We start from the raw sequence: 20,148 nt of genomic DNA on the forward strand, positions 1-20,148 counted from the left end.
AAAATTCATAAACATGACGAAATTGTCATCATCACTATATGTGTTCAACTTGAAACTAAATTATGTGTCCTTGTAACAAATTTATGAGAAGAAGATAGACCCACACAATGTCTACATATAAGTTGACTTAAGCAATACCGTAACAGATTTACGATTCCCAGCAAAAAGGAATTCATGTACACTGCAAATATAAAAAAAATCCAAGAATTGCCTTTTTTGTCAAATTTAAATGATTGTACGTACAACAAAAATAAATAATAAGATGATCAAAAGAAAATATTTATCCACTACACCTAAATTTAATAAAAGTCTACAAAGTAGGATGAAGTGGATTCCTACAAGTTTGTTTATAATGGCCATTTGAACCACATTTTGAACACTTTTGAGTTGATTTTTCTTCTCCACGTGATGGGATTCTCTTTTCTTTGTGCCTACCACATCTTCTTAGGGTAATTGGTGGTAGGACAACTATTTCACGCACATCATCAGTTACTATCCAATTAGTCTGATCACCAACTGGCCATATGGCTTCTGCATACGCAATGACTAGAGAGTTTGTTGTATAATAATGGGAACACATAGGATAACATGACATTTGTCAGTGCCTACATGTAGCACAAGCATGTGAGCAAGGTAATTGGTCAAGATCAAATTGCCGGCAAGTGCAACTCTTTTCCTCTAAATTCACAACTTCAATACGAGATCCATTGTATACATGAAACAAGTAAGATGTGATAGGCGATACCTGCATATTCACATACATACATATATTACTCAAACAAAAGAACCACTGATCAACAATAATTCTTTGGCAATCATTGTATCCTGATGATCAACAACTATTTTGTTCTAACAAAAAAATAAAATCTATAAGAGTTGTAAATATGTTTGCCAGATTTTGTTTGCATTGGGTCCGCAAATCTATGACTATAATGATTAACAATAATTCTTGCTAAAATGATATGTTGATTGAGATTAAAAACCCAAGACAAGTAAGATGAAAGGTAAGATCTAGTATGTGCTAGAATTAAAAATTTCTATGTAAGTGAATGAAATAAAATACCTGGAATGATAATCCTTGCTTGTTATTTTCTCGCACCAACTTGTTTGCCCAATCTGTTAAATGTGTATTCATTTTGGCTACCTCGGTTCGGCGCTCATAAAACCACTTCTGAAGAACATTCATTCTTAAATACTCAAGAAAATGAGTGATAGGTAGTTTACGAGCATCTCTGGTGATTGCATTGAGACATTCAGCAATATTTGTTGTCATGATGTTGTACCGCTTTCCATTAAAGTAGGCACGCGTCCACTTTTCATATCCAGCTAAATGGAGATAATTATCCACCTTAGTATCAACTTTATATATTTCAACCATAAGACGATTAAATTCAGGAACATGATATGCCTTAGCAGCTGTAAAATACAATTTGTGTGCTTTCTCATGCTTCAAATAGTGCCTAAGGTTTTGACTTATATGGAATATGCATGCACAAATTCTTTTGTATAAAAGGTTCTTAATATGTGATGAACTACTCCAAACAATACAAAAATCAAACTATCGTATTAAGCAAACAAAATGCAAGAAAAATCTACTTTAACCATGTAAACAAAATCTGGGATACAATACTGCTGCGTTAACCATGTAAAAAAAGCCAATAGGTCCCTTTTGTAGGTTCTTAATATAATACAATTTTGTTAATTATTGTACCAAAAAACTGCTTTAAACATGTTTGCTAGATTATGTTTGCATTCAGAAGGAAGAAACTATAAGATCAAAGAGACCACGTAGACAAGGAAAAATGCAAGAAAATTAACCATCCACACTCACCGTTGTTTAGAGTTGCATGTCTCCACAGTTTTCTCCTAGCAGTGGATGCCTTCACTATCTTATTCACATGTCTCCACCGTTTCTTACATCTACGGTTTTGCCGTCGGGTTTTCTAATTCCTCATCTAATAGGGTTTTGGTTTTTTAATTTTTTTGGTTTTTAAAATTGAGGGGTATTTGTGTCCATTTAAGTGAGATTTTGGATATATTTGAAAGTTTTGATAAAAATTGACATATTTGAAATTAAGTGCTTAATTTTTGCTATTTATAGTAAATTCTCTTCCGACTTCCATATGGGATTTGTTTTCTTTTTGTTTTGATTTTCAATTTTCTTTAGTGAATCAGTTTTTGTATTTAAATAAATCTCTTCTCTACTAATTAATAAAACACTTATTGTCAACCAAAACTCTATGAAATTACCAGTTTAACCCTTTAATTAAAACAGACCATGAATAAGAAATATGAGGCAGAAATGTAATTTCACACAACCAAATTTTGCTTTTTTTTTTTTTTTAAAGCCTCACCTAAATGTAATCCTAACATATCTCTAACTTAAAAATAAAATTATAAAAATTATAAAAAATAAAAAAACTTCCCACTCCCACATTTTCTATGATTATCTTCATCTCTCCTTCTATTTAAAAAACAAAAATAAAAAATTTTCTCACACACTTTGTGTGTGCCCATATACTAGTATTAATTAAGAAAAGTTGACATCGTTAAATTGGGAGTTAAGTTAAATGACATAATTAGAAGGAGACATGAAGAACACCGGATCATGGTTGTAGACATCGAAATTTCAGTAAAACAAATGTTCACCAATGCATTAAAGTTTTGACGTGTCAAGGCATACATGGCATACGCCACGTGTTGTACAAATTATACACGTGGCGTGTGACTCAACAAAATAGGGAGAAATACCCTTGAAGGATTAAACAAGTTTTTCTTCTCATTTTGGGCAATGACAAGGCAAGTACATTTCAATCCATTGAGGATCAAAACAAGTTTTTCTTCTCATGTTGGGCAATGACAAGGCAAGCATACTTCAATCCATTACGGATCAAAGCAAGTTTTTCTCATTTGGGCAATGACAAAGCATACACATTTCAAGTTTAAAATGGTGTTAAGTGGGAAATTAAGCCATAAGTTACACCACTTCAAGTTTAAAATGGTATTAAGTGGGAAATTAGGCCATAAGTTACACCACTTCAAGTTTTAAATGGTATTAAGTGGGAAATTAGGCAATAAGTTACACCACTTCAATTTCAATATTGCATTAAGTGGGAAAATTAGGCAATGGTGCTTGGAAAAGAAAAAAATATTTTGTGGTGGTGATTCATTCTCAAAGCCTATAAATAGGCTTCTCCATCAAGGTATCAAGCATCAAGGAATTCACAAATACATTTCTCTACTCCCAAATTGGAAGAGAATTCCCCAAATCCTTGAAGCTTTGAAACTCCAAAGCTCTCAAGCATCCAAATTCCCAAGAATTCCGAAGGACCAAGAAAGCTCTCTTCGTTCTTCGTTAAACCATTATTCAAGATCAAGCCCCAACGGCCCTTGAAGAAAGCGTTCATCATTCATCATCCGTTCATCCTAAGATCAAGCCCCAACGGCCCTTTGGATCAACAACCTCAACAAACCCATACATCCAATCGTTCTTCAAGATTAAGCCCAAAAGCCCTTGAAGATCCGCTCATCCATCAACCTTCAAGATCAAGCCCAAAAGCCCTTGAAGAAATCCACACAACCATTATTCAAGATCAAGCCCCAACGGCCCTTGAAGAAAGCGTTCATCATTCATCATCCGTTCATCCTAAGATCAAGCCCCAACGGCCCTTTGGATCAACGACCTTAACAAACCCATACACCCATTCTTCAAGATCAAGCCCAACGCCCCTTGAAGATCCATTCATCAACTGTTCATCCTTAGATCAAGCCCCGACGGCCCCTTGGATCAATAAACAAATCCACACATCTATTCTTCAAGATCAAGCCTAAAAGCCCTTGAAGAAAACCAACTGTTCATTCAAGATCAAGCCTCGACGGCCCTTGAAGAAAACCAACTGTTCTTCAAGATCAAGCCCAAAAGCCCTTGAAGATCCGCACATCCATCAACATTCAAGATCAAGCCCCGAAGGCCCTTGAAGAAACTTCCATCAACCTTCAAGATCAAAGCCACAAAGGCCCTTGAAGAAACTTACAACTGTTCATCCAATATCAAGCCTCGACGGCCTTTGGATCAACAAATCTACATCTTACGGAGATAGAATCAGAGGACCAAATTCGAGAGAGATCGTAACCCCAAAATCATCAAACCAAAAAATATTATTTTGTACACGTTATTCTTGTTTCTTGTTTCAAGGAAAATTCGTGTTCACAATGGTACCTAAAAAGAACACCGGATCATGGGCTACTTCTTACTACAGCTTTGACCAACATCGTAGCTTCTCGGATGCTAATTACTTCTGGATTTTGCATTTTCTTTGGCAACAATCTTATTTCAAGGAGTGCAAAAATGGAAACCATTGTTGCCGCTCATCTACTGAAAGTGCGTATCGCTCCCTTACACCGTTGGCTGAAATCTCTTGGCTCTGTTATCTACTTCGGGATCCTCACTTCTACCTTTGGACACCACCTCTGTTGTTTTGTGACAATTTAAGTGCCCTGGCCCTTGTTGCTAATCCTATTTTCCATGCTACAACGAAGAATATCGAGATCAATTACCATTATATACGAGAATTAGTCACTAGCAAAGCCATTGATACAACTTATGTTGCCTCCAAGAATCAGCTCACGGACACCTTCGCAAAGAGCTTACCAAAGGCTCGATTCAAGTTTCTCAATTCCAAATTAATTTCTCCTCCATCACAGCTTAGATTGAGGGGGATATTGTTGGATTTATCCAATATAATTAGAGAATAATATTGATTGTGATTTGATAACTTTAAAATATCAATTCTATATAAGTGTCTTACATTGGAAAATAAGATTGAGGGAGTCCTTAATTGAATATGATTATGATATTTAACTTGGAGGCCGAGAAAGTAAGTTTATGTTTCTTTTATGGATGGAAACCTTAGCTTTTAGCTTATATAAAAACATCAGTCCCTTCAAACCCTTGAAAATAAAACATAATACTTCTCATAAAGTAGTTGTATCCGGTTAGGTGTTTGTAGAAGTTTTTGGTGTTGTCTTGCCCTTCATCTTCCTTGGTCGACTACCATAATTACAATGAGAATCAGGTTTGTCACTCTTTGGTTTGTGTTTTAATTATATAATCTGGCTAACACATATTGGACTTAGTCCAGATCTTAAAGTCCAATGTGTCACATCGCATGAAAAGCCACCCACTCAACTGATCAAACCATCCACGCTCCATGTAGAAAACTCAAGACCTCTTCATTGACAACAAGACAAAGACAGCAAGGCATTGATGATAAGATTGAATGAGAAGAATTTTCGTTAAGCGTACGTTTCTAGGGTTACCAATTGTGACACGGTACAACTATATTTCTGCAGAAATAGAACTAGGGGAACTTGCATCTAATAATAAATAAATTTACAATAATAAATCTTGAACCCTAGCTCCTCATTGTACACGATGATTTAAATTACATAACTAAAAGTACAAATCAAATAAAATACATGAGTTGCTACTTTGAGCCATCTGCTGCATCAGCTTTTTGTTGTCTCTTTTTTAACAGAATTCGTTTCTTTGATCTCTGCTATCTTTGTTTTAATCTCAGTCGCATCTTTAATTTTTGCCGTCTGATCGTCGGTATCATTTTCTTCTTCGATTTTCTTATTGGCTTGCTCAATGATAGAATCCACCTCCTTTTCGACTTCCTCAACCTACAAAATTTTGTAATTATCAAATCACGTATAGTCTCAACGCATCTATCATTTCTTAAAAAAGTTCATATCGCAACAAAATCTTATATAATATGCCTGACGACCACTAAATGCGGAGCTGACGAAATCATGCGACCCTCACCCGCTTACTACGAATATATTATATATGTTGGTTCAGTTTTTAACGTGGAAATCAAGAAATTAAACAAGAGGATTCGGTATAAAGAAATATTACCTTCTCAATGAGATCATCTGCTAGCGCAGCATCCTTGCCTGCTTCTCTTGCCACGCTTTCAACAATCCTTGCTGCCTCTTGAAGTCTACCTTCCGGAAGATGATCGGCAATGTCGTCAGCCACCTTCTCCACTTGCCCAGCCACCTTCTCTACCACTTCTGCCACATCTTCCACTGTATCCAGCGCCGTTGAAAATTTCTCTGTACATAATATTGGGGCTGTTACATATGTTTATATAAACACGGAGAATGTTACATCACACTAGTATTTGATCATAAAATTAATTAATTAATTGGTCTAATAATATTTCCCTTTACTTGAAAAAACACAAAAAAAAAAAAAAAAAATATCTTTACTGCGAATCTCTCCTTCCACATCGGAGAAAAAAGTGATGATCGAGGACGGTGATGATGATAATTACATTAAGTGTGTCCTCATTCCGTACCTTTTATATTTTGCAATGGCCACCATTTGTTCTTCCAAAAGGGTATAGCTACTGAGAAAAGCATCCCCACAAGCCATAGTTTCCTGCATATGTAGTAATGTTGACATTAATCATGCACTGATCTGATCCAAAACCAAACATATGTGGGAAGAAATTAATTAGACAAGTATTTCAAAGAGATCAAGTAGTAGAAGATCATCGATTCTACGTACCAATTAATACCCGAAGGATCAGAAGGAAGAGGCGCTCCTGGTTCAACACTATTGACAACCACGGCCCTGAAAATAAAGGGTCGTACTATTTATCCATGACAATCAGATTTAGGAAACTCATGGAGTTGAAGATATACAGCTAGGAAAAATTTACTTACATCTTTTTCTGGCTACCACTTTCGACCTTCATGATAAGGGGCTGCAAGAAGCTCCGATTTCCGAGAAAACGACATCGGTCCCGATGATTAGTACTCAGACAACTAGGTCCTAAAACTGATGCCTGCAAATGTCTAGAACTGCAAGGAGAACTTATTGAGCTTCTGATCGACATGGCCATGGCCTAAAAATACAAGTTTTTGTTGAGATGGGCTTCTGTTGAAGACAGAGAAACAAGGTTAGAAAGCTAACAAAAGTGTGTAGAATGAGAATCTGCTTGCTTGTAAAAGCACTTCCACATAAAGTGGCTTTCTAAGCTTACAGGATTAAATTGTTGGAACTCTAGCTTTCAGAAATATTCGATTTAATGCATAATTTGGAGACGCTATTTGGTGGATTAGATGTAAAGTCAATATTATATAGACTGATCAAAGTCAATGATCATCACCGATCTCTTTTTCTCATTCGCTTCACGCTTTGTAATTTGTCTGGATTATTCTAGTTTCACATTGGTGGAACTTTCCTCGTTAATTTTCGAGACGTGTGGTTAAACAACCCCTTACATTATCAAATCAAATTGCTCGTCCTGTTCAATTTGAATGAAGTGGAATGGTTTTTCAATACCACTACTTCTTGCATCATTTTATCAACAATGAATCTTAATGAAACACTTTTGATACTAATAACAATTCCTTAAAATAAATATGTAAATAAATAGTATTATGAGTAATTTTTTAAAGTAAAAATCTCCTTAAAGTTAAAAATAAATAGTACGAAAAGTGTTTCATTAAAATTTATTGTTGGATGAAACGATGCAAGAAGTAGTGGTATTGAAAAATCATTCCACTTCATTCAAATTGAACAGGACGAGCAATTTGATTTGATAATGTTAAGGGGTTGCTTAACCACTCTGTCTCGAAAATTAACGAGGAAGTTCCACCAATGTGAACTTTTCAAGCTGTCGAAACTTGACTTTAACTATTGGCGCTATAATAATGTATGGTACAGAATTAGCGAGAGCAATTATTGTCCTTTTTGTTTTCTTCATTAATTTTCACAGTCTCATCTTGACAAGTCCTAAAGGCAAAGGCGACGAGGGTGGGACAGCTTCTTTGCCTGCACCAGCGGCACTTGCCACATGGTCGTTTACCAAAAACATCTTAGCATTTCGTGTAAAAATAATTTTATTCTGACACACAAAATTATTATATTTTATTATAAAAAATATAGTTAGTATATGTAATTATGTATTAGAGAGTCTCAACAGGTATTTTTTTTAAGGAAACTCTAAATAATGGTGTAGAATAAAAAATAATCAAGAAAATTATGAAGGCGACACATGTACTTTTGAATGTAAAAGGACAATATTATCCTCGAGGCACACCAGAACTTCTACGCGCAAGCAGTAGACAATCATGGTACAATCAAGGTCAAAAGTGATCAAAATAAGTATTTATTCAAAACCTATTTCACTCATTCTCATCAAATCGTTCCCACAAGGTAACTTTCAATTATTCATTCAAAATAGGATTAATTACCTAAATTAATTGATTAATTTTTTAATTAATTAATTAATTTTCTAATTGATTGCAAGATATTATTTTGACATAATATCTTGCAATTACACCCAAAAACCACCATAGGTGGCCGGTTCCCATCTCTTTAAAGGGGGCCGGCCACACCCTATAAATACCACCTTATTTCTCCAAAAACCTAATTACAACTCTCTTGCAAAATTCTCCAAATTTCTCTAAACATTTTCCCCTCAAATTCTAACTTTGGCACCGAAGGTTCTTCGACCAAAGCCCCCATTCCCATTCATTGTGGGCGCGTGAGGTTCTTGCCCTTAATCTAAGGTGTTAATTGTTTTGTAGGTGCATTTTTGTCCAAGAAGAAAGAGGCGGAAATTTGCATTCACAAATTGGTGCTTTTATTGAGAGTTTGATTCACACGCTCGAGGAAGACTCTCACATCCAAGGTTTTCCAATTTTTTGTTCATTCGTAGATTTTTTTGTACATTCTTATTCATAGAATTTTTTTATAAAAATTCTTTGAATAAACGTAAAAGAAAACTACAATGACAAGAAATTCGAAAACCATGACGAACAAAACTTCCTAAGTTCAAGGATTTGGACCACAGCAATCCACAAGGCTCAATGCGACGACAAGTGGAATGGCACCATCCCCATGGGGCACCATCATGGTAGCAACCACGGCAGCGTCCCTCGGCGAGCCCATTGCCCACGGTGAGTAGGCCACCTTGCAGTAAAAAGCCCAAGCTCGTGCCACAAGGCAGCTAACCCAGATTCAACGGGCCCAAGCAGTTGCGACAATTGGAGCAGCCCACACCTCGCAGGCCTAAGCCTATGCCACAAGGCAGCCATCCCATATTCAATGGGCCTAAGCAGTTGCGGTAATTGAAGCAGCCCACATCTCGCAGGGCCCAAGGTCGGCGTAAGCCCAATGTGTCCTAAGGCCAAGTCGCGTTACTTCAGCCCATATGGCAAGCTCAAAGCGAGCCGCGACTCGACGCAAGCCCAGCATGTTCCCTAACTGAGCCCAGGCCCAGTACCCATGTGCGCTGCATGCGGAGCAGCCCACTTTCGTGGCTTTCCAAGCAATCCAAACCGGTATAAGATCGGTTCAACCATCTGGGCTTCAGATTTTTGGGCTGACAATTGAACCAGGGGCATTTTCACCCAATTTCTCCGCAGATTTCACTTTTCCCAACTCAAATCTCACATTCAGAGTGCACTACACTTCTACCACCTATGGAAAAACCTATTATCCAAGCTATTTTATCCTGTATGGCGAACAACATTTGTCTTAACAAGTCATAGAGTTGACAAGCGCCCTTGCACAGGAGACGACCTCGTGAATCAACTTTTGCAGCATACCAAGATGCAGCGTGCCTCAGACGAGGTGTCCCAAAGCAAGACAAAGGCAGACGACGAACCTCTCTAGTAGCGTCTTGACAAGCAGCCCTTCAACCAGCCACGATTCGAGCATACTGGCAGTTTGCGCTCCCTTCTGGGCACTCGAGATAACGTATAGTCTTGTCTTAGCGTGCGGAGGAGCTTGCACTTTCTGTTAGGCCCACAGACGAGCATATATTCATGGTTGGGGCCACACTCATATAATCAACATAAGCAACATTCCAAGTGAAGTGTTCATTCGTTGCTAGGCCCGCAAAGAGAATCCTTCACTTCACATCAGAGTAGCCAGCACGACGGACAGAGAGAAGCAATCACTCAATCTGGCACAAGTTCAACCGACAATCTGCAAGGAATTCACTCACCTGCTAAGAACATACTACATGCACTGCAACCGCGACATAGACGAGTTGAGCCGAGCACATAGAAGAGAAGCCTAGACCAATAGGTCACGACTGGAGGCAGGCTGAAGCTCTACTGCCCCACTAAAGAAAAATTTAGGAAAAGGTTGAGAGACTCATGACTAAATGATTGCACGATTTCCAGCTCAGCGAAGTTATTGAAGAAGCGTTTCGACGAGACATAACCAACATAAGCGGGACACCTTTCATTGACAAAATCGATCAGACGAGACTATCCCACATAGATTGTCGAATACAAAGATTACATATGTTCTGATAAACGTAACAACTTAGCCTAGTGGTGCGTTGGGGGCAGACGAGTACCATAAGGATGCACCAACCCAACTACCAAGAACCAGGGGTAAGCCTTATTCTCAACACTCTAAATGATTCAATATTAAAGAACATATCACCAGTAATCGAGCATCACATACCTAGTGGTCCAAGTCATTCTGGTGTGCAGAACTTGGCTTAAGCCAGCCCCAGTTCTGCGCTCATAGTTGTGCCTACCTGCTCCACGACTTTCGACAACCCTTGATCTATCACCATGGCTCCTAACTATGCCGATCTTGCACTGTGGCTCCTAATCGCACCGACCAAGCTTATGGAACTTCAAACTTCAAAGCATCCAATGATGGAGTAGAAGACAAGGCTTTATTAGCAACCTTTGTTAAAGAAAAACTTAGTGGTGAAGAAGTTTGGAATCCATCCAGATTCTCAGCTGATCACTAACCAAGCCTTAGAATGGCACACGATGAAGCATCTAACGATTGCACAATACTTGAAGAAAGTCCAGGAGAAGCTCGATGCATTTCCCGCTTACACCCTTACGCGGGTTCCATAAACAGTTCGAAGTCTTAAACAGATCGCTAAACAAAACCTCATAGGATGATGATTATTTCAGTTGTTCAGCAGTCCAGCTTTCCTCAAATACATTCACGACAACGACTTCCATGTTATCCAGTACGAGAGGATAAACTAATTGCTCTCTAGTGCAAGAGGGTAAACTAGTTCCCCGACACCCATTTGGGCTGGCTCTCTAGTATGAGAGGATAAACTAATTGCTCTCTAGTGCGAGAGGGTAAACCAATTTCCCGACACCTATATGGGTAAGCTCTCTAGTGCGAGAGGGTAAACTAATTCCTCGACACCCATCTGGGTAAGCTCTCCAGTGCGAGAATGCCACATAACTTAAAAGATCGAATGCTTGAAGACCAACTAGGCAGCGAATGGTCAGGGGGAAGCAGACACTTTGCACTCAATAGTTTGCTCATCCGACACATTTTTCAGCAACTCCGATCTTGGCAGCTTCATCCTTGATTACTCCATCTATGGCAGCTGAGAAATCAAACTTAAGTAGTTCCTCATATTTGGTAAGCAGCGCAAACCGTGGCCCATGCCACGCCCTATGCCGAGCCAATCTTTGGCTTTAGTCAAGCCAAGCAACATAAGCAATGGCCCCTGCCACACCACATCCTTGGCCCATGCCAAGTCGACTCCTGGCCCCTGCCAGTCGACGTGCCGCACCACCTTGATGGCTGCCCCGTGACAGCACCACCCAAGAACAAGATAAGGAGAATTAAGTTTTTCTTACATTGGTGCAATGCGGAGAAGACCAAGAAATCAACGGAAGACGGTTCTTTGCAAGGGCAAGCAAAGAAGAGTGCTAGGGGAGGGGGAACAAATATCCTCTAATTTTCTCTCTTTCTTATAGGGACAAATAATTTCCCTCCAAAGTTGATTTAATCCCCTACTTAAGGTAGGCTTAAATAGGCTTTGGAGGCAATTTATTTCCCTTTCCTAGAATAATTTAATTTCAAGTCCAAGTGAGAATCTGCATCAAAGCTGGAGATATTTACACCTGTTGCCCTTTCCTACGAGCAGCCTAGCAAGTGTGGGGGCATTTGTGGAGTAAAAAATAATCAAGAAAATTATGGAGGCGACGTGTACTTTTGGGTGAAAAAGGACAATATTACCCTCGAGGTACATTGGAACTTCTACACACAAGTAGTGGACAATCATGACACAATCAAGGTCAAAAGTGATCAAAATAGGTAATTATTCAAAGTCTATTTCATCCATCCTCATCAAATCCTCCCCACAAGGTAACCTTCAATTATTCATTCAAAATACAATTAATTACCTAAATTAATTGATTAATTTCCTAATTAATTAATTAATTTTCTAATTGATTGCAAGATATTATTTTGACATAATATCTTGCAATTACACCCAAAAACCACCATAGGTGGCCGGTTCCTATCTCTCCAAAGGAGGCCAGCCACACCCCTATAAATACCACCACATTTCTCAAAACACCTAATTTCAACTCTCTTGCAAAATTCTCCAAAATTCTCTAAATGTTTTTCCCTCAAATTCTAACTTTGGCATCGGAGGTTCTTTAGCCAAAGCCCCTCTCCCATTCATCATGGGCGCGTGAGGCTTTTGGCCTTGACTTAAGGTGTAAATTGTTTTGTAGGTGCATTTTCGTTCAAGAAGAATGAGGCAGAAATTTGCATCCACAAATGGAACGTACCTTTACCAAAAAAATATATAAAAAAAAGCAAGATAAGGAATGCTATCTTTAACAAAAGGAGTGGATGGAATTGTATATCCACGAGAGAAAGGAATTGTGATTAGCATATCAAATGATGATACAATTCATGTGTAATGAATAAAAAACGTGTGACAAAATTTTTAGAAATGATAAGTTCATATATTATTTCCAAACAGAACGTCAAAATGGAATTAAATTAAATTAACAGTTTATATGTCGTTAAGTTGCTTGACAAAAACCCCGTTATAAAAACTTGACATACTAGCAGGCAATTGTATTACAACAGCATTCTCAAGAGGGGAGGAGGGGGGGGGGCGTTATATGAGATTAAAAAAGTGGTTGATATAGCTTATTTTATAATTTTGATAAATCTTTGGAGTTTTATAAAATAATATCTCTTAATGGGAGACTATTTACTTTTAGACTTTATACGAGGTTATATATATTTTTATGTAGTTATTTGATTATGCAACAAATTTATGAAATGTTCAAAAATTTATGAACATTTCATTACTTATAAACCGTTGGATTAGATTCTTTTATCTTAATCGTATCCATTGGTTTATTTATTTGAAATCAGACAAACGCCCTTGAAATTTGGTGATTACACTTATCCATAGTTTTACTTTTAAAGCTTATACTCAACGAAAGAGAGTTTTCTAGTTTTTCTCAAACTTTTAGAGCACAAACTTCAGATTTACTTCAGAGTTCTTGAGAATTGTTGCACTTGTAATAATGCAATGACATTTTTTTTCTTCTAGAATTGTACTATGAAACTAGCTAGTTCATTCGTAAAGAATAATATTCACATCCCATAACGATTCATCATGAAAATGTTACTTGATACCTATACCATCAATTTGTTTCTTTCATTCGATGATTAAACGATCTCTGATTTTAATAATTTTTTGTAGTGAGGATCTTTAAGTGCTGATTAAGAATTTGAACGATTCTGAGTATAAAATTTGTATATGGCACGAAATAGACTAAAAGTAGGTTAAAGGGTGATGATGAGTCAATATTATATTATATATTTCATCCTATTCTTAGTATAATTTGATAATTATTCTGGTAGAATTTTGATATTTTATATTTTCAACATAGGACATTCGACTTCCTCTGAAGCAAAACGTGACCAAACAGATGAATTTTGGAGTTATTCAAATTGGAGGACGTTCGTGTGTTCCTTAGCTTATTCGTAGCAAAATCTCACCACTTTCTACCAAGCGGTTTTTTTCTAGAGATTAAATGAAGGAGCTGTGCGCGTTGCTGGAAAGTGACATTTCTGAGCTTAAACTGCGTTTTTGGAGCCCAAGATGAACTCAGATGGGTTTGTGGCCTTCTAGAGAAGTGTTTAGAATAGTCGAAGCTTTAAATCCAGCTATTTTGGGCCAGTTTTGGAGCTGATATGAGTCCAAAACGTGGCTGTGCAAGATTTTGGGCGAATTTACCAAGTCAATTAAGGATTATATTTCCTATTATGTTTTAATTTATTTAGTTCCCTAGTCTTATTCTAAGACCATTTATTAGGAGTTTTTTAATGAGGGTAGGATATATAAGCCTTTTGGCAGACCTAGGGTTTCCAGAGAAGAAAGAACGCATGCAATTTTTGGAGAGAACATTTGGGGCAAAGCTTAGAGGTTTCAAGACTTATATTTTCAAGGTGTTTTCATTCTTTTTCTATTTCAATAAAGACTATGATTTTTAGTATGAAAATGCGTAACTAATTTTCTTTGGCTAGGGTAAGGCCATGATCCTTAGCAAAAATAGGTATTCTCTTTTTAATTTGCTTATGAATTTATGCATGCAAGTTTTGGATTGTTAATCACTATGCTTTAAACTATCTATTTGTCTTAGTGATTTGTGACCATTAGGAAATTTAGAAAAGTAATTTGATGCAATTTTGACGGAGGGCTGTCCCTAAAATTGACTAAGGCTTCTTGTGGTTAATATGTATAACCTCTTAAGATGGACGACACGTTTTAAGGGTTATATGGTTTTTCAAAGGGTTTTCATAAAACTTAATGAGTGTTGCATGTTGGATATATGTTCTATGTTGGAGGTTTCAAGCAGGATATACTCTAGGATAACCTAACCTTCAAAATATGCATGTATGGTTCGTAAGTAATTTAGAAGAGTTACATAGGATTGTTAGGGTGACGGCATAACCCTAGTATTTTCTCACTTTGAATTCTAAAAATTATTTCCTTTATCTTTCTTTAAAGTTGTGGTTTTTAAGTAATCTTTTTAATTAAATTCGTTTTTCTTAATTTATGTCATTAAATCACCTCTTCCAAAGACTTTGTTTTAATTAATTAGTTGAGAATTAATTTCACTTTGATCTCTTTAAATTAATCCTTGTAGATAACAACCTTACTTGAGCCAATTATACTACAATAACCTTGTTTCTCTTGCAAATATTTTAGATGTTTTTAACCCTTTGGCGCAGGTGGTAAAAATCCTATCAAAGGGTTTTTGGGAGGTCATTGGCATGGTAATCTATGTCCTAAAAGATATAGAAACTTGACCAAGTCTAGTGATACTTCTTCAAATGTTGGCAGATGTTTCAAGTTTGTAGTCGCTTATGCCTTGAATACGAAAAACGAAAAACAATGGAAACTTGATTAGGATTCCATTTTTTTTTCTTTATAAGGAAGATTAAATGTCACATATATAAGAAATTAGATCTCAAAAATGAACCTAAAGTCTTAAGAGTTAGGTGACAAGATACAGATAAAGAGACTGAAATATTTTCTAGTAAGTAGCTCAATTTATCCAAACTTGTAGCCTACGTACATAACCAGCCTAGAGCCTTGCAGCAACTTGTACGAGTACCAAAGTGACGGAATCCACTGAATGTTCCTCCCCCTTCCCTCCCAAACGATGGGCGAGAATCTCACCAAGTATGCAGGGAAAGTCCGAGTGAGCATACACAAATGTTCCTGCAAACGAAAGGGAAGGAGATAGATTATTACCATGATGGTACCCAAAGCACGGATAATTGTTTAACTAGAATGCTTGAACAAGCTAACAAGTGTTCGCTTATATCATGCCTGATCAATAATATTGCAAGTTAGCTGCCAAACATTTGATCCCACACTCTAGGTAAATCAACGAAATTCAAAAACTCATTCAGCCTTGTATAGTAAATTTGTCTACCACTCTCTAGCAACCAAATTATTCTAGAAGATCAAGGCAACCCGTACTTTTTAACTACACTTTTCCTGAATCAATATCCCGATGTCCAGAACATCTCACAGCTTTCCGGTTGGTATGTTTAATAGTTTGGAATCCAAAGAGAGATGCTAAGTTTCTATGCAAAGTGCAAACAGGGACATGTCGATCAAATAAATTAATGGCATTGAGAGAGGCTAAATGCGACGACCTCCATTCAACTTTGGGTCAATGGGTAAAAAATCACGGACTTTACATTCAATTTATATAATTAAACTTCTGGATGAAGACATTAGCAATTCACAGTACATATCTAATTCGAAGTAGTTTAAACAATGCAGAAATATTGGTTCCATATTACGATGCATATTCTAGTGAACCAACTAATGCTCCAAGTCACTGAAAGAACTAATTATCTGACTAACAATGTGCTTATTACAAAGCTAAACAAAAATCAAAAGGGCATACCACAAAACTAGTTACATTAGTCTCAAACAAGCAGAACATGATTTTAAGAGAGGACATACCTACACAAATATGATGTGAAGATACTGCAGAAACCTCACCGTGCCAGCCAAATTTCAGTTTGTATCATTGACAATTGTGTTCACTTCCTCGACACTAGAATTCAATTCTGTAGATTTATCACCCAGCTTAGAACTTTCTGTTATTGGTACTTTAACAAATTGTTTACCACGTGCCACACGAATTCGTCTTCCCATAAGCAGCTGCAGGAAAATAGTTTCCAAGAGGAAATCTTCATTTTAATATAGTTTATTAAATGTCTGTATAGAATGCGGTTGAGAATTTTAACTTTTCATGCCCTAGACATGATTTGAACACATAATTTCAATTGAATCGGAACAATCATCAAACAGAAAATTACCTTCCCGTGGGAAGCAGAAAGTGCTGCCTCGGCCTCGGCCTTGGTTTTGAAGCCCACAAATCCATATCCTGCAGACCTTCTCGGGTTATTTTGGAATACAATTTCTGCGGTAACAACATTATAATCCTCTGACTTAAAGAGCTCCTTGAGATCTTTAGATCTTGCTTCATATGGCAAATTTTCCACATACAAATTGAAAGTTATTGGCTTGGGTTGCGAAGAAGGGGGAGGAATCTTCGTCTTTTTTGGCCTGGCATAAGCCATCTTTATGATACGACCCTCCATTTCCTATAGGGCATTCCAAATAAGAGAAAATCCCAATATGGGAAGGAAGCCACATAAGTATCATACATTTAGTTGCGCAAAATATAGTGGAAGACAAAACTAATTTGAAGAACTTTTGATTTCTTTATCTAACACGTTTGCAAAAGCAGAAAAGCCAACGTATCTTGTAATATTTTACTAGTTAACCCAAGTGTTTCATCGATTCTTAGACTTCAAAAGGAGACACTTAACCCCTTAAACTATAATTCATGTGTTTGGTTCTTATCATAATGTCTTTTCCAAAGATTAATAAAGTGAGCAGTCACTCAGTGGCATATTGATCACTTATTCAGGGGCATAAAATGATCTAGTTCTCCAATATTGAGAAAACAGTGGCAGCACAACAGCACTGCCTTCTTCCCTCTCCCTTTCCCTAAAACATCTTCTAATCTCCACCACCGCTATCATTCCATTCAAGCACATATCTCTTCTCGTTGCCCTAAAACTTCATAAAAACCACTCCTGCCCCTTTCTTAAATTTCTCTTGCTTTCTCCTCTTTTGACAATTTGCCACTCTTCATCACACTCCTCGCACCAAAAGGTCTCCTTACAAGAAGAGGAACAAACCCAGCGGATGAGGAAACTATGCTTTAAATTGATAACTTGGATCGAGGGTGCGCCTATGGATTTCAGCTATTCTACAAGTGGGACAAACAAAGGGTAAAGCAACCCAATTGAGTATGTGTACCTATGTTTAAGAAGGATGCAACTGACAACCAACAAGCTTGTCAAGGTTATATTCATTACATGATTTTATAAAGAATTATGGTGGTTAAGTACGTGAAGGTTCCGGAGATTTTATCACTCTGCAATATATATGCCTTATGTGGCTATTACTATAACAAAATAAGAAATTTGCATCAATTTTCCCCAACCAAAAATATACTTTCACTTCCAGCCCCAAACAGTTTCTAGGGCACCAAACAAGTTTCATTATCATTTGACAGGGTACTTTCAAAGCCTTCACAACGACTAAAAGATAAAATAAGCATAGTAGAAGTTCAGGATATCATAGTTCCAGCTCAATTCCTCGTTCCTTGATGCTAAATTAGCTCTGCTTGTTGAGCAAAGTTGAAGGTATGTTCAACAAGACTAAGAAGGTCACAAACCAATGTCAGAGGTGGAAAAAGGTAAATAGAAAGTGAGCACGTGAGAGGGTATGGCGCTAAATAATGGCGCCATGAGAAAGAATGAAGGCATATAGATGTTTTGGCACGAATTGATGACGATGATGATGGAGTTAACTTGTTTCTAGAGGTGTCAAAAGCCTCTAAGAAATTGCCATTTATGCTCTCTTAATGACTGACTGAATGACTTTTATCATCTACAAATGAAGAGACGAAACAATAGACCTCCCCTCCAGGAATACGATAACAAACTAGGCTCTTATATAAGTACTCATGTGCCATCCCTAATCGTATGAATAATTCAACGTCTCACATTCCCAGATTCAGTGCCTAATATGGGGACAGAAGTTAAACTTAGAGTCGAAGGGATACTATCATAGTAGTGAATTTTGCCAATCAATTAAGTTCCAAAGTACAGACACAGGGCAAATGCACACACATATACATAAAACCAAGAACCAAAATTCTCTTCTTATATTTTAAAACGGCAATGAATTTTCAATTCGAATGAAACAAACACAAAACAGTAGTCAAGTAGATAAGTAGAACACTACATAAAGTCTTAGCTAGTGAAAAGTTATAAAATTCACAAATTTAGTAACTAGTAGTCTTTCTCACTGACCAAACCGAGTATAAAACTAAACTCACAACAACACAAGCATTCACAGAAGATAACAGAACCCGATACACTTACAGATGATTCAAGATTATCCAGAGCTATTCGAGCCTCCTCCGGCGAACCCATTGTTACAAATGCCAAACCCCTGTTCCTGGTCTTGTCATACATGGCAAGCTTACACCACCAAAGGAAAAAACAGACAAAAAAAATCAAAACCCATGAAATAAAATGGCAAATTATTAATACCAAAAAAAAAAAAAAATCCCTCTTCAAAGCAAAGAAAAATGAAAAACCTCAACGTCCACGACGGTGCCGTACTTCTCGAACAGAGTACGGACGTCTTCCGGGGTACAATGCCAAGGAACATTCTGGGCAAGCAATCTTGTGTCGGAGAACTCTTCGGGCTGGGCCTCGAGAACTGGGGTTTCGTCGAGAGCTTGGTCTTGGGCGGCGGCGGAGAATTGGAGAACGAAATTTCCGAGCTTTTTGGCCCTGAGGGAGGAGGAGCGAGAGTGGGTTTGGGGGAGAGAGATAGAGGGGGAGGAAAGAGAGGTGGAGAGCGAGAGAGTGGTCGAAGCGTGCTTGGAGAGGTGGCGTGGATTTTGGAGAGAGAGGAGAGGTGTGAGAGGGAGGAGTTGTTCAGTGGGGAAAGAGAGATGACGAAGTAAGGCCATTGCTGTCGAGCTCTGTGAAGGGGGAAGTTGGAAGTAGGGGTAGGGAGTGTGTGTTGGGGTTTTGGATAAGCAAAGTCTTGCGGTCTCAAGTGGGAGACTGGCAGCAGAGGTGATTAATTACAAAGTTGGCTAGAGGTAATTTAGAAGCTCGAAATCTATTAATTTTCTTTAATTTATTCGATTTGACAGTCGAAAATTAAAAAGTGTGTGAAACGTAAAATAAGAAAAATCAAAAGTCAGAGATCGAAAGGGTTAACCAAACCAGACGCTATCCTTCAAGACTGATCAATATTCTATGATATTTTATGATGCTTTAATTTTATATGCACCATATAAGAGTGGACAACTGAACTCGAAACCTTGAAATAAAGGTTTTTAACTACTTAACTAATTGTAATCTTCTTAAAAAATAACATAAAGGATTAACTTTATGATTGAATAAGCAATTAAGTGATTCCATGGGCAATTAAGCAATTACTCACACAAGACTTTGCTACTCGAGAACAAGGAGTAATTCCTTCTCAAAACGCTTAGGGGTCAATTCACAGAAGTTTATACTTATGGTCAGAATAAATTATTTGATTGTCGTATAATAATAAATGGAAAAATTCTTTCTTTTCAAATTGTTGCTAAGACTTAAAAATAAGTCCGAATCCAGCGTCATTTTGGTTGCCTTCTCTATCGGGTTTGCATTCTGTAACAAAACTCAATCTAAGTGAC

The 20,148-nt window shown here is 37.4% G+C and overlaps 2 protein-coding genes across 7 annotated transcripts in view; both read right to left on the bottom strand.

Moving 5' to 3' along the window:
* Nucleotides 1-5,275: 5,275 nt before the first annotated feature.
* Nucleotides 5,276-20,148, bottom strand: part of LOC103940295 — a 31,569-nt gene continuing 16,696 nt past the window's right edge. The window contains exons 1-6 of one of the 5 annotated variants that reach the window (XM_048581392.1): nt 7,182-7,317; nt 6,736-6,949; nt 6,578-6,643; nt 6,366-6,448; nt 5,921-6,138; nt 5,276-5,685 (exon numbers count right to left, since the gene is read on the bottom strand). In XM_048581392.1, coding sequence (XP_048437349.1) covers nt 5,509-5,685; nt 5,921-6,138; nt 6,366-6,448; nt 6,578-6,643; nt 6,736-6,914 — 723 coding nt within the window. In that variant the 5' untranslated portion in view covers nt 6,915-6,949; nt 7,182-7,317 and the 3' untranslated portion in view covers nt 5,276-5,508. The other 4 variants (XM_048581391.1, XM_048581395.1, XM_048581390.1 and 1 more) reach the window with 4 other exon arrangements.
* On the bottom strand, nt 15,249-19,508 carry LOC103940293 (multiple RNA-binding domain-containing protein 1). Of its 2 annotated transcripts, none has more exons than XM_009350383.3 (5): nt 19,048-19,508; nt 18,830-18,928; nt 16,685-16,972; nt 16,330-16,526; nt 15,249-15,566 (listed from the first exon to the last, which is right to left on the bottom strand). In XM_009350383.3, the coding sequence occupies exons 1-4, from the start codon at nt 19,426-19,428 to the stop codon at nt 16,380-16,382; spliced, it is 915 nt and encodes a 304-aa protein (XP_009348658.2). In that variant the 5' UTR covers nt 19,429-19,508; the 3' UTR covers nt 15,249-15,566; nt 16,330-16,379. The 2 variants fall into 2 exon arrangements, with proteins under 2 accessions (XP_009348658.2, XP_009348657.2); XM_009350382.3 differs by having other exon boundaries at nt 16,326-16,526; nt 19,048-19,505.

The sequence above is a fragment of a genome, unplaced genomic scaffold (genome assembly GCF_019419815.1).
Source record: "Pyrus x bretschneideri cultivar Hongxiangsu unplaced genomic scaffold, Pyrus_bretschneideri_v1 Contig17, whole genome shotgun sequence".
NCBI classification, from domain to species: Eukaryota; Viridiplantae; Streptophyta; class Magnoliopsida; order Rosales; family Rosaceae; genus Pyrus; species Pyrus x bretschneideri.